General features: G+C 35.4%; 3 protein-coding genes across 3 annotated transcripts; 1 reads left to right on the top strand and 2 right to left on the bottom strand.

Annotated features, from left to right (window-relative positions):
* Nucleotides 1-622: 622 nt before the first annotated feature.
* LOC136818499 (uncharacterized) lies at nt 623-3,616 on the bottom strand. The gene is made up of 3 exons (XM_067074843.1): nt 3,400-3,616; nt 2,452-2,569; nt 623-931 (listed from the first exon to the last, which is right to left on the bottom strand). Exons 2-3 carry the CDS (start codon nt 2,561-2,563, stop codon nt 657-659), a joined length of 387 nt encoding a protein of 128 aa, XP_066930944.1. The 5' UTR covers nt 2,564-2,569; nt 3,400-3,616; the 3' UTR covers nt 623-656.
* A 905-nt stretch (nt 3,617-4,521) lies between these two features.
* Nucleotides 4,522-8,335, top strand: LOC136818492 (uncharacterized). Its single transcript, XM_067074831.1, has 4 exons — nt 4,522-4,795; nt 5,403-5,648; nt 6,612-6,852; nt 7,718-8,335. Exons 1-4 carry the CDS (start codon nt 4,787-4,789, stop codon nt 8,149-8,151), a joined length of 930 nt encoding a protein of 309 aa, XP_066930932.1. The 5' UTR covers nt 4,522-4,786; the 3' UTR covers nt 8,152-8,335.
* Nucleotides 8,336-11,977: 3,642 nt separating this feature from the next.
* On the bottom strand, nt 11,978-13,247 carry LOC136818422 (uncharacterized). Its single transcript, XM_067074761.1, has 2 exons — nt 13,141-13,247; nt 11,978-12,838 (listed from the first exon to the last, which is right to left on the bottom strand). Exons 1-2 carry the CDS (start codon nt 13,156-13,158, stop codon nt 12,341-12,343), a joined length of 516 nt encoding a protein of 171 aa, XP_066930862.1. The 5' UTR covers nt 13,159-13,247; the 3' UTR covers nt 11,978-12,340.
* Nucleotides 13,248-16,908: the final 3,661 nt, after the last annotated feature.

Below are 16,908 nucleotides of genomic sequence, written 5' to 3'. Positions count from 1 at the left end.
CAATCGAGATCTCGAGCAAACGTGCCACACTCTGCAAACTGAGGTTCTACTGGACTACAGACTTCAGTTACAAAGGCACCTGGACGCCGACGGGATTGAAAATCTGTACTAAATCGCCAGATAAAAAACCTGAGTGACTCGTGAGCGACACTGGAAGTGAGATTGGAGACGCTATGATAAAGTTCCCGTTCGGAAATCACGCCCATAGGGCGCCGCATCTTCATCTGAGGGGGGGCTCGAAAGGCTTGCTGTTGCTACATCGAAATACGGTAATTCGCAAATTAGGTCTCGAAAAAAAGTTCATGAAAAAATAAAAGAAATTCCACGCCAAATTTAATTATTTTAATGATTTTTAAATAAACCCTAATTTTTCTCTGAAACAATCATCGATAGGCAAAAAATCAACATACGGTGCCGTTCGACAAAGTTAATTCTCGTTAAATTAAAAGGTTATAAAATTGCTGCCTCACTGAAATAATTTTCTCAAGTAGCAGAGTTCGGTACATGCTACAATATGTTACAGTTGGTTATGTGTAGTGAAATATGTTAACCCTTTAAGTGCCAATGTCGGATAATACACAGGACCGTGGCACTTAGAGGGTTAAAGTAAAAATCAAGTAAACACAGTATAATAAATTCTCTTTAGAATGGGTTAGCTAAATCCTTTGCACATTTATCTTTACAAAAACCTTTAAGATTACTATGCCGATAAGCGTAGATACCAAAAGCACGGACTGCATGATAATATCCTTGGGCCCCCAATAGACATTTCGGAACTCCTGAGAAGCTTTGATCCATTGTCTAAATACTGATAAGAGTTTTTGACACTCGTCCCAGACTCTTTGCGCTTCAGCTTTGGTTCCGTTTTGAGTGGCTTTTTTGTATCCGTCGTAAATGCGTTTGAAGAATTCGAGATAGGACATCATTTTTCCTGAAAAAGAAAAAAGAAAACATAATTGCAATAATGTCGAAGTGTTTTCAGATTATATCTTTTTATATCATGTATTGCAGATTGGGTTTGCGTTGGAGCCCCTACCCAGTGCAAAAATTAGCCAAAAACTTACCTCGGTGTGTTGAGAAAAAAATATCCTGTAATCACCATTGAAAAAACTAAACACAGACCTCATTCATTATTGGTGACCCAGCTGGCACACAACGTTGTTTTAACATTCAAATAACGTTATTTAGACGTTATGAATGTCACATGAACGTTGTTTTGCGTTTGGTAAAAAGCACTGAGAATTTGAGAGCTAGCCATAAATCAATAACATTTAAACATATTTCTCAATCCTCATTTGCCTATTAGCTCCTTCAATCTGTTCCCAGTCAATAGAAAAGCTCTCAGGGTCACCGAGACAGAGTGTATCCATTAATTCATACAAAAATGTAAAACTTAGCCAAACACAGGTACCCTAAGTATCAGAGGTTAAGTTTTCAAAATATATATTAACCTCTGAAGACAAATAATAGAAATTTTATTGCGCATGTGTCAATCTAATCACTGTAGAAAAAATCAAAGATGAAGAGCAAATATTACCATATTAATGTCTAGCAGACTGTATCAGTATGCAGTTTACTACAGGGTGTCCCTAATTAAAGTATCGAGTCGAAACACAACTATGAGTAGAAAGTTTTATGTGCGTGTTCACAAAATTGTATTTTAAGCTCTCCCTCTTTTTTCTTTGTCATTACGATTAATTTATACGTTGTAACTACCTTTTGTAATAAGCCTGTGTGATGGAGAACGTTCTTATATTTTAGCGATAACACACACAAACTTTTCTACTCAATCGCATGTTCAAACTCGATACTTTAATTAGGGACACCCTGTATTTACGAATTCCCCAGAAACCTCCAAGTGTAATTGAAATGAGTTTATTTCGAAAGAAATCTTTTACATGATCCCCAAATGTATAACAATAATTACTAAACTTTTAATTATGGAAATGGCACTTTAATTGAATTAAAATAATAGACAGACTTTATGTTATGATTCTCTATCACTGACTCTTTTTACAAAGCATTGATGACTTTTTGTAAGTTGTGTTTTCAACGACGGGAATAAAAATATCAACTTTGAACCTCATCCAAGATCTTGGATGGTCGTCATGGTCACTTTTGTCTTCGTTGATTGCGCGCTGAATAGAATCTCGATTCGTCGGCACAGCGTCAATATATGATTTTGACCTGTGCTATTCACGGTAAAACACAGGGTCGTGCCTCGGCCTCAAAGTTTCGATTTTACGTGTTGCAAGTACAGTGGATGCTCTATTATTCGATTTGATTCGATCATTGAATAGAGAGCGTCGTTTATGGCATTTCTTGTAAACGGTGACTTTCAATATTATCGAATAATGGTATTATCGAATAGTAGGATGTCGAATTAGAGAGCGTCGACTGATTTAATAATTAAACGTATAGCAGGTATACAAGAAGGTTGAAAATCTTTACCTTTGGTGCTAGCGTATACACTGAATGCTGTTTGATCGGGTTGGTTGACACAAACAGCTTTCATTTTGTTCAAGAAACCATTATCACAATCACTTTGAGTCCAGTTGTACATTTGTCCCTAAAGATATAGAAAAAGTTTCTTTTTTCTATCAATGGTTACTCCGCTATAGCGTCCCTCCGTGATTTAGTCTTAACAGTTTGGATACAGTTTCTAAATTCCAGCAAATCAAAATCGGTGATAAGAATTTATTGCAGTTCTATACTCGAAGTAGGTCAACACTTTTTCGACGGAAAACGGCATTTTATTATACATTAAGGGCTCTGACCATAGTAAATTTTTCCTAATTGCGGCATGTTAGACATGTACAAAATATAAATTGAAGAAGAGTATTTCGGCTTTAAGACCTTATTTTTGGCGATCAGAATAAACATTTTGAAAATTATTTTGCGGTAGATGGTGTATCTTTACCCGAACCAAAAAATGGATTTTCGGAGAATTTTTGAAAAAGCTTCTTTGTCTCAAAATCTTGAAAATATTGGCTTTTGCCCAATTCTTCATCCTCTATTTTTAATTCTCATTAACAGTCATAATCTTTGATACATCGATTTAGAAAAATTTTCCAAAAAATTTAAAATAAATCAATTCTTTGCAAAACAACTTGTGAAAGTCAGTTTTTGTTAAAATGTCAAAGAACCTAAAGCAAATGTTTTATCTTCAATTTTCTGCTTATGGTCAGAGTCCTTGACCCAAATCTCGAGTTAAGTTAACATTAGGGTAGTATGTTTTAGGTAAAACAACGATCAAAAATGGCAAGTAAAACTTATGCAGGGTTTTTTAAATATTTTACAAAAACATTTTTGAACCATCTCATTATCGCATTCATAATAATCGGTCCTTTGAGTCGAATAAGGGGGAGTCAATTGTGATTTCGAAATGTTTCTACTTACGCATCTGTAGCAAGCATCGTGTGAGTTACAAGCAGGCGTAAATCGAACTCTGTATGGTATTTGATCAGATTTGATTGGTGTACTACAGCCATTAACATCATTCAAAATGACACATTTATTGTCACCATAGCAACATGCGAAAACAGCAACGAGGAGGATGACAGTATAAGTCTTGTTGAAGTTTGTCCATCTTTTTTTCCCGTTTTGAAAGTGTGAACAAAAAATCTTTTCACTCGAATGGTTTGCCGTTTTTATGAAAAGTCAGTTCTTTTATTTTGAGAAACTTTCAAAGTTTGTCGATACACCTATCTCAATATAGAGGTTCTCATATAATATTGTGTAAATTTGTTGCAATAAAATTCATAAAATTTCATTCGTTTTCAGTCGAACATGATTTTACTGAATGGAATTCGGCTCATTATTGTTTACACGTTTTTTTTTATAACGAACATCCAAAATTTTTGAAGCCTTCGGATGTTCTTAACTTTTTGGGGTTTTAAGCCTAAAAATGATCTTAAAATGTTCTTATTTTTCGATTTTGTGATCCTTTTTACCCATTTCCCTATAAAATCGGCTGTTTCGCCAGTCTGCAAAGCCTTGAAATGTTCTTAATTTGTTCTTAGCATTCTGGCCATTGAAGCCTTATGTTCTTATACACGGGGATGAGGTTGAGTTTGTTCTCCACTGCAGAAACTCGAGAAAATGTCTCTGATTTAGTTGTGCTGTAGCAGGGAACCAATGTTCATCCTTGTAAATTCATAACCAGTCCCTTAAAAAGCCGACAAGGGTTGATAGGTTCATTAGGCTTTCAGGGAGTCCTCGAACTTAATTACAAATCTGCATTTGCCTTTAAGCAGGACAAGTTTCCACATAGGGAAGAAACGATTTTGATCACATAATTTTCTATCCACTAGGTAAAAGATTTTTCGACCTAGGTAATCATTAACTGAACAAGAGCTAATATCCTGGTTTTAAAAGCAAATAATACAAATATTTTCGATTTTAGTAAAAGGGTTTCTTTAAAATGTCAATGACCAATAATCAATAATCGATTTCAATGGATGAAAAATATCGATTCCAATGAATCAACATTTGACTTTGAAGAACACTATTAAAATCAAAGAAGATGAAAATATTTCTTTGCTTCATCTGGCCTAATATTTGACTTTACAGAATCGTTAATAGTTTGACGGTGTGTAAGGTTCCATAGAACGTACCACAGGACATTCAGATGACGGTAAAAATTTTGGTATGAGTTTTTCGCGGTAATGTTATTCGTTGGTAATGAAATATTTTGTGAAATGATTTTTTAAGAAGATTTTTTATTAGTGAAGTGAAACATATATCAACCCACGTAAATTTTTTTTACGTGTTTGATTATCTCATCATGGCTTGCGTAAGTGATATTTTCGTGCTTGTTCAAAGTAACTTTCGGATAATTCTTTTATTGCTATTAGGTTTTATGTGAATTTAAAAATCTTAAATCTTTACTCGTTTTAATTATATTTCACCTTGTTAGTGTTTTTCCACAGTACAAAGCGAAAAGCATCACTTTCTCTAGACCCAATGAGGAACGTGTTTAACCAGGGAGAATAAAATGAAGCGATAAAGTGATTTTCAGCCTAATTTCCTAGTGGAAATAAGGGTGGGTAACAAAGCTGTTAAAATGTATTCGTCTAAGGCACGGACCTTCACAGCCAGCAGAGGTAGGCCACCGTTACAGTTTGAACGGGCTCTTATCTAAATATCAATTTTTGGTAAAAAATAAGACCCTCATTAAAAAGATTTTCACCATAATAGAAAACAATTAGGCCTGTCAAATGCAAAATCTGAAATATTTCATCAAAAGTCAACTCTGGTAAATTTATAAGATTGTCAGATTTTATCAAAGTCTGAAAAGGAGGCAAACCAGCAGTGTCCCCGTACTTAATTTTACCTAATTAACCTTCTGGAGTTTAATTACCTAAACAGCATTTCACAGTTTTCTTCATTATAAACATTAGGTACGACGAATCATTCTAACAATCACAATCTATTCAACGTTATCAACAATAACAAATTGTCAAATCTTGGAATTGAAAACACAAGAAGATCTTGAAGAAAACATTTTACAAAATGAAAAAGTTTGGTTAGTTTCAATCCATCAGACAGAGAATCAACAAAGAGAAATTGTACATACTGAGGACCTTTATAGAGGAATATTCAACGCTGCGCAGATTGAAAGAAGACAGATAGGCACAATTTTAGATGTAAGTGACCAAAATTTTAAAATATCTTTCTCCAAAGAATGTCGATGTTGACCTTTGTGTAAAGCTAAGCCTACACTGATGTCTTTTTCCTAGCGTCTGCAAAATGCAAGGTTCGCCGGATTTCCCTTTCTCTAATGAATGATATCATTATATATCCTATATTACTAAATCATGTTGGACGGTGAAAAAGAATGCGGCTATTATACTTTCATTTATATTACTGTATTATCATGATTATAACGACTCCAGTCTAGTCTCGATGCCTTGATTACAGTTTGTTTTTGTACTTGTTTGGTCATTGAAATGTAGGTCTTGTCACGTGACATAGTGTACTTAAATCTTATATGTAATTTGTTTTTCAAAAGTGAAATTTAAGATATAAATAAATTCATAAAGAGTGTTATAGATAAACTATAAAACGAATTATGAAGATTTTCCCTTTCATCTGATATTCTTTTTCCATACATACTGTATATCCCAATAAACAGAAAGGGTCCGAGCAATAAACCCTAATGGCGTGCGATAGCTAATGAGCTTTAAGTAGACCATGTCACGTGACAAGACCCACACCCCAGTGTCCAAACAATCAAAAGAACAAACTGTAATCAAGGCCTACACAGATAAGACTACCTTAAGGGAACTTATTTTGGCCGGAACTAATTTTGGCGAATTTGGCGAAATTAGTTCCCACCAAAATTAAATAATTTGCTCACTCGCCAAAATAAGTTCTCGCCAAAATTAAATTTTTTGGTATTTTGCCTAAATAACTTCTTGAGTTCACAAATAACGCCTCAAATAAGGCAAAGTAGAACAGATTTACGCTGTCTTTCGCCAAAATTAGTTCCCACCAAAATTAAAAAAATTCATCAATCGTCAAATTAAGTTCTCGCCAAAATTAAAAATTTTCAGGATTTTTGCCGCTCTGACCGATAACCTAACAAGCTGCTTTTCATTCTGTTTCAGAGCAGTTTAGCCAAAGAAACAAACTTCATTATTTTCCCATACGGCTCAAAACGTTCAAAACAAACGAAACAAAAACATGCTGTGAATCTAAATGAGGCTTTGAAGATCGTTTCGGAATTTATCCCCGATATCACAACCCGATTGGATTCGAATGTGGATGGGACGAATTCACAATTACGTGCATTCTTTCAAAAGATTTTTATGACTCGACCAATCAAATTCCCTGTCATCTACTTTACAGGTAATCCATCTCTTTTTGGCCCAACCTCTCGCTCGGTTTTAAAGGGACATAAAAGTAGTAAACATTGCGCGAACCACGTGTCATTAAAGAGAACAATTAAAATCACATGTCCAAAACAAACTTGTGAAACAATAGAAACAATCAAAAATCAGCCATATTTGTTTTGATTTTGACACGTGACATTTGTTTTGATTTTGTATCCCACTTCATACGGTTTGTTTACAAAGTTCGATAGTACTTTTATGTCCCTTTAAAGGACATAATTTAGAACACCCCCTTCTCACAGACCCGCTGGTCCCCCATCCCACTGGAAAAATAGACTAAAATATCGTCTTCAGTGGAATAAGTTATACTTTAATTGTTGTACCCGCTGAAAATAATCAAATAAGCAAATCCTCATTGAAAATTATTAATTCCATCCTCAGTGAATTTTCTGGCTAGAAAACAAGGGAATTTAAATCCCCAGCCATAAAAACATGGGAATATCAAACTCTATCGAGTGTTAAAGCGTTATTTTTACTCCCCCTGGCTAAAAAGATCCCACTGGGTCAGTCAGAAGGGGTTGTTATCCATGGACACAAACCCTGGTTTTTCGGGCTCTAAACCGGGTTTTCGGGCTCTAAACATTCGAATTTTTGACGTCACTTTTAATTTTCGAAGCTCCTGTTGTAGCAAAAGAATCGAATTTGCGTCAAAACACTTGAAAGGCTTTCTATTTTTCGAAAATCGTCAAAGTGAAACTCACTAAGAAACGAGATGAAAAATCCCGGGTTTTAGTGAGGTGCACGCTAGTGAGAAAGGGGTATAACATGAAATTTAAATCTTTTCATAATTCCTCTAATCAAATGATATTTTATCTTTATAGAAAACAAAGAACCACCCATTGAAATTCGAGCGTTAGCTTTGAAATATTCAAGTCTTTTTCAATTTGGAGTGATTTCAAGACCAACCAAAAACGCTTTAAACGCCTACGCAATAAAATCACTACCACACTTCAGTGGATACATTATAGAGAATGTGACGTCACAGCCTCGCTTGAAGAATTACATTTACCAAGGCCAGTTAAACGGTCCATCTGAGTATCCTTTCCTTGTACACTTCTTGTATTTGCTACATAAAAATCATTTCAAGGAATTACCAAAAGTAAGGAAGCCGAAAAGTAGTGATGACGTCAGAAATGCGGGAAAAGATGATGAGATTGAACTTGATTTGGAGGAGACGTTTAGTGAAGATTTTGAATTATTTCATGAACTTTACAAAATGTTCCCCATGGAGTATGGGACCAAGGATGAATTATAGACCAACATGTTTGTAGATCACAGAAAAAAAGCGTTCAAGATTAATTAGATTTCTATACTCAGTGTATCTTTCATTGGAGCTTTTGTAAAATCAGGATTATTTTGGCTAATTCCTTTTCTTTTCTTTGTTGTTTTAATTTTTCCTATGATTATTTTGAAAAAGATTAAAATGAATGATCAATATATTGACAAATGCTACAAAAGTTTAGTTCGACAATTTGGGGGCAGTATGATGATCCCAATGATGCTTTTTTTTACTTATGAGATTTAAACCAGTGAAAGTAATTTTGTTCGATCGTTTTTATCACACCCCACTTTGATAGTATAAAAGTATTGATATAGATTTTGGAATTTGATATGTGATATTTATGTCATTTTGAAAGTTGGTTTGTGTGAAATACACCAGTATGAAATAGATATGGAAACATCAAAATTTCGATTCTTTAAAGTTTGTACTTCCAATACAAGTTCAAGATGTAAAGTCTAGAGATGCCTTGGAGTTTTTACAAGATACTTCACTAATTGGTCATTTAAAGTGATAGAGATGACGCGTTCTTTAGAAAAAGTAATAAGATTCTTTTATTACATCTTAACGACCAACCAAATCAAATAAGAGCTTGTAAAAACTCCAGCTTGTCCCAAAGTCTAGCAAAAGTTTATTGGCTAGATAAGTTGCAATGAGACATTAGAGGGCGTGGGTTATTATAAATAGCGGAGTCAATTTTTGACCATACTAAATGATATTGACCATACATAAAGAAAAAACTTTAACTTGGTCACTTGCAAGGTAGTCATTTTACAGGCTGGTCAGTATTTTTCCTTAAAAAAAGCATTTTCTGTGTAATCACTAGTGTAATTTTCCTGAAATTTCAAAAGGAAGACCATCCAAAGTACAAAGTTTTCTAAACCAATCCTTAATTTGTATGATTACATGGTCGAAATTCCATATATATTGAGATTTTTGAGTATTTAAAGTTTCGAGAATTTAAAGTTCGGGTGAAAATTGCAAATTTAGTACTTCCATAATCAAGGTCAAAATATTGGAGAAAAAGGGGAAATTCCCACGAAATGTTATAGCCACAAACGATTTTGAAGCGCTCTAACTTAGTTTGGAAGAGTAGAGATTTAACATGACACTTAAGACTTATGAGCTTAAGGATCTGAGGATCCAAAAGTTCAAGAATGGTCCAATAAGGCTCAGAATATAGCCTGAAATTCTATACGCCCTCCCAGATCCAAATATCGATTACATTTAACAAGTATAGACCAAAAGCGACTTTCTCGCCCGAACTTGTATTTTGATGTAGATTGCACTTTATTTCATTGGATAGTTCGATTTGGAGGTGGGAGGCTATATTCCCAGCATTATTGAACTTTTAAATCAGATTTCAGCTAAGTTTTGAGACCTTATTCTTATAAAAAAAGATCACGTGCTTCAATAGCATACCGTCGCGAATCTAAAAATAGACATTGATTTTTATGTTTGACTGAAATTCAATCCCATCACCCTTTGCGTTTATTACGCTTGCACGCAAATTACACTCAATTACAAAGAACAAGTAATAACTTTCACGACTTTTGAAATAAGACGAAAAGGATTGTGGGATTGAATTTCGGTCAAATGAGAAGTGATAATCATGACGTATGCATGACGAAGCGCTATTGTTAAGTGAAGTTAGGTTGATTTGCCGCTTAGTGAATAACACCTCCTTCTCACAGACCCATTGGAAAAATTGCGGCCGAAATATCGTTTCCGGTGGAAAATTTTCTTTCACTTTTTATCTCCACTGAATTTTCTGACTCAAAAAGAAAAGAATTGAAATCCCAAATCATAAAAATATGGGAATATCAATCCCCATCCAGTTTCATTCCTTTATTTTTATCCCCGATGGCTGAAAAAAAATCCTACCTGTCTGTGAGAAAAGGGGTGTTGAATATCCCTCGAGTTAGTCATTTCTTGATTCTTGAACATCTTTTTATGATCCAGGAAAATCTCATTCCAAACCCTCAGCTAAAAACCTCGTATCCACTGGACCCCGAGGGGGGGGGGGCACTCTAGGTAAGTGACCTACCAGACGTGCGACCCTTAAGGTTAGGTTTTTTGGACTTTGGAAAGTGCACTGTAAGGGTTGATTTGTGAGCAAGTGGGAAAAAGTGCACTGTAAGGGTGTAAAACTTGAGAAAATACCAAATTTTGAGGTAAATTTGAGAAATTTCAAAAAATTTTGCCCCAAAAAGGGCAAAACATTTCGAACAACTGCACTGTAAGGGTCGACTTTCAGCCAATTTTTTCCTGCACTGTAAGGGTCCGATTTTAGAGACCTGATTTTTGGCCGAACGTACGGTCGTTTTCAAAATCTGCTTGAGCCATCTTTTACCTACTTTCATGCAAAAAAGTGAGCTCCGTCACATTCGAGGGTTTATAGTTATGCATCTTTGTGCAAAAAATCATAAAGAATGAAAGAGCCAATCTCGAGAAAAGCTATTATTGGAACTAATTTTCGCGGGAACTAATTTTCGCGGTCGAAAAAAAATATCTGAAAAATTGCATTTCGCGGGTTTTAATTTTCGCGGTTTTTTCCATTCTGGAATTTTCGCGGGTTTTAATTTTCGCGGTTTTTCATTATTTTGGACAAATTTCTTTTATTTTCCTAGGGATTTTTCAAATTTTTCGATAAAATTGGAAAAAATTGTATTTCGCGGGAATTAATTTTCGCGGTTTTCGACACTCAAAATTGTTCGCGGGATCAAATTTTCGCGATTTTGACGAACCGCGAAAAACGCTAAAATTAAAACCCGCGAAAATTAGTTCCAATAAGGTAATACTCTCGGGTACCTAATAGCCGGGGGGGGGGGCGCTAATTAATTTTTCGAATATTTTCCACCCAGGACATTCTTATTCCAACCCCCCCCCTTATTGAGTTTTGGGAAATTTTTTTTGAAAGTTCCCTCTTTTGCACTAATTTTGCTGTATTAGCCTCCTTTTCGAACATTTTCCACACAGGACATTTTTATTCCAACCACCCCGGCTTATTAAATTTTGAGATTTTTTCCAACCCCCCTGCTTATTCCAAACCCCCCGGCTATTAGGTACCCGAGAGTACCTAAGTAATTGATAATGTGATTATAAAAAAATATCGAATTTGACCAGTTTTTTTTATGAAAACACGCCAAGCAACCAAAATTTCATGTCTAAACACACATATTCTTCAAAAGTAAGCCCTCATGAGCAAAAAAAACATCTATCTCATAAAAAAATTGAGTAATTTGACTAAGAACATTGATGTATGCTTATTAATAGTGATTCTTATAGATAAACATGCGCTTTTTTGCAAAAATCTTCGAGATTTTAATAAACGGGGGGGGGGGGGCTAATTGCCGGGGTTGGAAATTGTACTTCTGAAAACCCAAAATAAGATAAATATAGGCTAAAATCAGGCTAATTAGAGCAAAATAAGGGGTCTTCTCTTTGACAGCTGAAAATATTTTAAGAATTAATAAACGGGGGGGCCCTAATAAGGTCCGGGGGCTGGAAAATTTTCCAAAGATTGACAAGCGGGGGGGGGGCGTTTATATGGCACCTAAGAGTAAGAACATAGAGGTATGCTTATTAATAGTAATTCTTATAGATAAACATTTTTGAGCCAACAAATTTTACAAAAATCTGCTTCAGCCATCTTTTACCTATGATGGTACCCTACTTTCTACCCTACGAACGAACGAACGAACGAACGAACGAACGAACGAACGAACGAACGAACGAACGAACAACACTGGTTAATTTATAGGACCTCCACCGGGGTAGATCCAAAAAGAACGACATGAAGTAACCTTCGGTAAACTAGCACCGCAATGATATATTTTTTCAAGATTACTATATAAAAAAGAGAGTTTATACATTTTACAATACACAAAAAACTACATCAAGAATAAAAAAATGTACACAAAATTGTCCTAGAAAGAAAAAAAAATCAAATTTTATAAGAACGATTATTATACGATTGCCCGTAAAAAGTGGCACGAATCCAATAAATGAATATTACAGTCGTATGATGTTTCATTATAATGGTTAATAAAATCACTTCTGACCCTTACATACTAAAAATACAAGAAAAGTTCATCAGATCAACAAAAATTCTAAAGAATGATACTCATCATATTTACCGTAGGTAAGCTGCAATGTTTGGACCTCAGCATCTGAACTGCCAATCAGTTTCACAAAGTACAGCATTAGGGTTGGGTGGGCATACATAGTTGTTGAATGTAAAAGAAACACAGTCTAGGCCACTAATACAGTATTGATCATAACAAGATAATGACTTCATCTTCTCGCCACTGACAGATGTTTGGTTGCTTGATGTTTTGTTTTCAGTGATCACTGGTGGTGCAACTTCATCCAAATTCTTCAAATAATAAGAATGGATTGCATTTACCAAACCCATTAAACGTTTTGGAAAAGGTTTGGTTTTCTTCAAATATTTGCCTTTCAATTCTGTTTGCGTCATGTGACCATTGCGGAAGCTGAGAAGATCTTCAGTAAAAGTACTGAAATATTTTGTTAAGTCGGACAAGACTTTGATTTCTTCACTTGGGAGCATGACGGAGCCTGTTTCTTTCTGTTTGATGACTTTCTCGACGACTGGTGAACAATGGAAAAGATTGGCGACGGCCATGACCAACATTAATACCTGGAAATTGATGAAAACTTTATACTTTAACTTTATATCAACTTTATAAACAGCATGCTTATTTTTGAAATGCTTTGCAAACCCTTTTATAACTAATTTATCAAAGGTATCACCCAAACAATTAAAAACAAAAAAAACAACAAAACTCGAATTTGGAACATATAAACGCAATTTAGAAGAACTTAGGGCTTTGATTTAATTGGTTCTTATGAAATCCATGTAACCAAAAGTCTGGGGAATAGTTACGAGGATGGGCGGGACTGGTTACTACCTAAGTCGTAAGTTATCCCCATGTTACTCACCTTTAGTGTGCCTTCCATTTTGTTGCTACTCTTTGTGCTGAAATCCTTGTTGTTGTTGTTGTTGTTGATTATTGGTTGACTGTTTGAGTTTGAATGATTCTCCAAGCTTTCCACTCCTCTATTTATACTATGCAAAGATGCTGACCTTGCAAAAATCTAGAGGTCATTAGATCAAAAAACACCCACAGTTATTTTTGACTGGTGATAAACAATTAGTTTTGGATTTTTATCAGAATGTCGTTAAACGATTTAATGATTTTTCTTGGTTTCGGAAGAATTTTGGAAAAGCGTAATGGGAGATTTACGTTTTTTGGTGGCGAGCGGAGTGGGTTGAGTTAATGCGTTTGTTTGTTTGCATAGAAGAGATCTTAAATTGCTGAAAATAAGGGGAGTGGGAGTAAACTTTGGCCGATATTTCTTGTTTTGGGCTTTTCTAAGATTAAAAGTCAAAAACAGATAAACAGGATTTTTGGCGTAAATCCCGGGGGGGGGGGGGGTACTTAGGCAAATGGAGGCAAATAACTACCCATAAGGGTACCTTTTTTGGACTTCCAAAGTCCCGCTAAGGGTCGGAAAAATCAGAAAATCAAATTTCAGTCCCACTAAGGGTCGGAAAAATAGGAAAATTTCAACTTTTTACCCCCTGAAAGATAGAAATTTGGTCAAATTTGTCCCGCTAAGGGTCGCAAAATTCCCAAAATTTTCCTTTGTTTTCTCCTCTTTAGTCCCGGTAAGGGTCCAAAGTTCAAAGTCGGGCGGCACCCCCCCCGTTAGCTCGCAACCCTAATACCCCCCTCCCCCCGGGCGTAAATATTATTATCCCAAGCTGATGCTCAGTATGAGTTAGAGACAATAACTCTTTGAGCAATCCTAAACATAGATAAACCTTATTACACGAAGATTACTTACGAAGTCATTTTATAAGCACAAATTGAAAAATTTCGTGTTAAAAAAAACTCCCTTAAATAAAACCAGCCGCATGGTGTCCTTGAAAAAGCAATAAAATTCGTGTTGATTTTTGGAGTGTTAATTTCAAAGCCGTTGAATACTTGCCTAGTAATCTTCGTATATTAAGGTATACAGTAAAACCTCTAATTAACGGACACTCTAAAAGGCGGACACCTCTGATTAGCGGACAATTTCATTTTCCCCGGCCGTTTCCTAGTCAAATCCTCATAAAAAAGTTTCTAAAAGGCGGACACTCAATTAGCGGACCCTCTGATTAGCGGACAAATCTTTTCGCACGGAATGGCCAAAACCCCTATTTTAGCTCTCCAATTAGCGGACATTGAATATCAAACGGGTCAGAGACGTCCAAAATCGAAAAAAATATTTTTAGATATTTTTATTTCAAGCACTTATTAGTCTTATTATTCAAATTATTTCTACAAATTTCCAGTTTTCCCTTGACCCATTCAACGAATTTAGGTGGGCCAAAGAAATCATAAATCACTGGTACTTCAAGTCCGTACCTACCACCTCGATTTAACCTCTTGCCAGTCACTCGAGCTCTTCTATGGCCTAGGTCTGCAGATAAGTACTTTAGACCCCAATTTTGTATTTTCGACACCCTGGGATGGCCTAATTTCAAAATTGGAGCTCCGAGATCAAAAGTTTCTAAAAGGCGGACACTTCTAATTAGCGGACACTAACCCCTTTCCCCGATGGTGTCCGCTAATCAGAGGTTCCACTGTATCTATGTTTAGGATTGATCAAAGAATAAAAAAAGGTTTTGTATGCCTAATCTCGATGTTGGTCAAATTTAGTGTGGGACAATAGAGTTTTTGATTTTTCTAAAAAAGCGATGCATCGTGGGATTGTTTCGAGTGTATTACAATAGAATTCCCTCGAGGAATTCCTAAGAGATTTTTATTGTAATACACTCGAAACAATCCCACAATGCATCGTTTTTTTTTAATATAAAAAACTCCGATAAGGTCTATTTTCTAGAAGCAAAATGTCCATTTCAGATATACAATACATGGTTTTTATAAGAGCACAAGCCAAATTTCGGGAAACAAATGAGAATAAATTTAAGAACAATTCAAGCTTCAGATTCCAGAAATCGTTTACAAAATCCTGAAGACAACAATGAAAAATGTAAGAATCTTAAGAACAAGCTAAAAGCGTTCAGTTTGAAAAAAAACGCAAAAAGCGTGTAGCTTAGAAATACGACATCGACTAATATATAAAAGCTGAAATTATCAACAGGGAAAAAATTTCTAACACGCTGCTACACTCAAAAAAAAAGAGGGGGGGAGGTACTTTATCTTAATTAAATACTTCCTTAGCATTTTTTCTTGTACTATGTGGCCGTTGTAGGAAACAAAAACTTGAGGGCCAAGTCCCAAAATCTAAGCCTAAGCCGCGTCCAGACATTGTATTCGGAGGAATCAAACCATCAATTTGCGCAACGAGATTATAACAACAAATCACTGGGTTAAGGATTTGCTGAAATGTATGTTTATACGTATGGTAAGAAATTCACTAAAGAAAAAACGATGATTTTATGTTTGAGGGTTTACATTAAACCTGCAATTCTCAGTAGCGGAATAAATTTTTTTTTGATCTACTGAAAAGAGACTCACTTTCAAAATTGAAATAATATACCTTTTCGACCATAACCGCCAATTGTCGCGCGGGCATTTTTTGTCCGTTTTACCACCCTAAAACCGCCCCGGTCTTTTTTCGCACCTAAAGACAATTGAAAAAAGTGTAAAAAATGATTGGATTGAGTTTAGGCTGGTAAATTAAATAATAAAGTGGCACGCGCCTGACCACGTGACTACAGTCGAAAAGGTATATTATATTAAGACAGCGAGAAGCTATGCCTTAGCGGAATAACATTGATGAAGACTAAATATCGTTTGATTTTTTAATTGTAGACACACGGTTGAATCAACCCACAAAAGTAATAAATCACGGTTACAATTAAAATTTTGAAGTTAACGGCTGAATCAAAATAAACCGCTAGTCGCTGTAAGTATACGAAAGTATTTCAGAGAACACCATTTAATAATATACTTCTCTTTGTGCAAAGGTCAGGGTCGAGATGACGCAGTATCGCTGTCCACCCTTGCAGCGGACGATATTATTTTTAAGAGGGAGGAGGGCGTCAAAAAGCCTCTGATCGCTATTTTAGACGTAAGCTTGCTTTTAAACACTCTCAAAAAGAGGAAATTTTCCCAAATATATTTTCAAAAATACCATTGGAATATTAGCACATTAAACCGCACAAATTTTTCTCCAGTATGCTAATAGGAAAGAATGTAGCATCCAGTTTACTAGAGAAGTTTAACCCTTCAAGCCCGAAAGAAGCATATATGCGTCCTGAATAAATAAAATACTTCAAAACTAGTCCAACAATTTTGGTCATATCTCCTGACCGTTTTATTTTGAGGGGGCAAAAACGGCATGATTTTTGAAAGAGAAATGAAAGTACCTTTCTAAAGCCATATAAACCAACAGCGGGGTTCAAAGATTCAGAAAAATATTTGATAACGGTACCTGGCCGAGTATTTTTTTCCCTCAGGAGCAATGTTTAAAATAGTCAGCCTGTCATTTTTTATTGGAACATACTTTGGTGAGTTGAGGAAAAAAGATTAGGGGAGAGACTTAAGCTCGAGTATTTACTCGAGGTTGATCGAATATCATTCGAATTTAATCGGAGGTACAAAGTTTATGGAATTCTTGTCGAATATCTCGATTGGCCGTCGATTCGTTTTGATGATTACTTCGAACGAGAAATTGCTTATGGACTATATCAAT

The sequence above is a fragment of the Clytia hemisphaerica genome, unplaced genomic scaffold (assembly GCF_902728285.1).
Source record: "Clytia hemisphaerica strain Z4C2 unplaced genomic scaffold, Clytia hemisphaerica genome assembly, whole genome shotgun sequence".
NCBI classification, from domain to species: domain Eukaryota; kingdom Metazoa; phylum Cnidaria; class Hydrozoa; order Leptothecata; family Clytiidae; genus Clytia; species Clytia hemisphaerica.
Note: the sequence above shows the minus strand (reverse complement) of the source record. Positions and strands in the feature narration are given on the sequence as shown.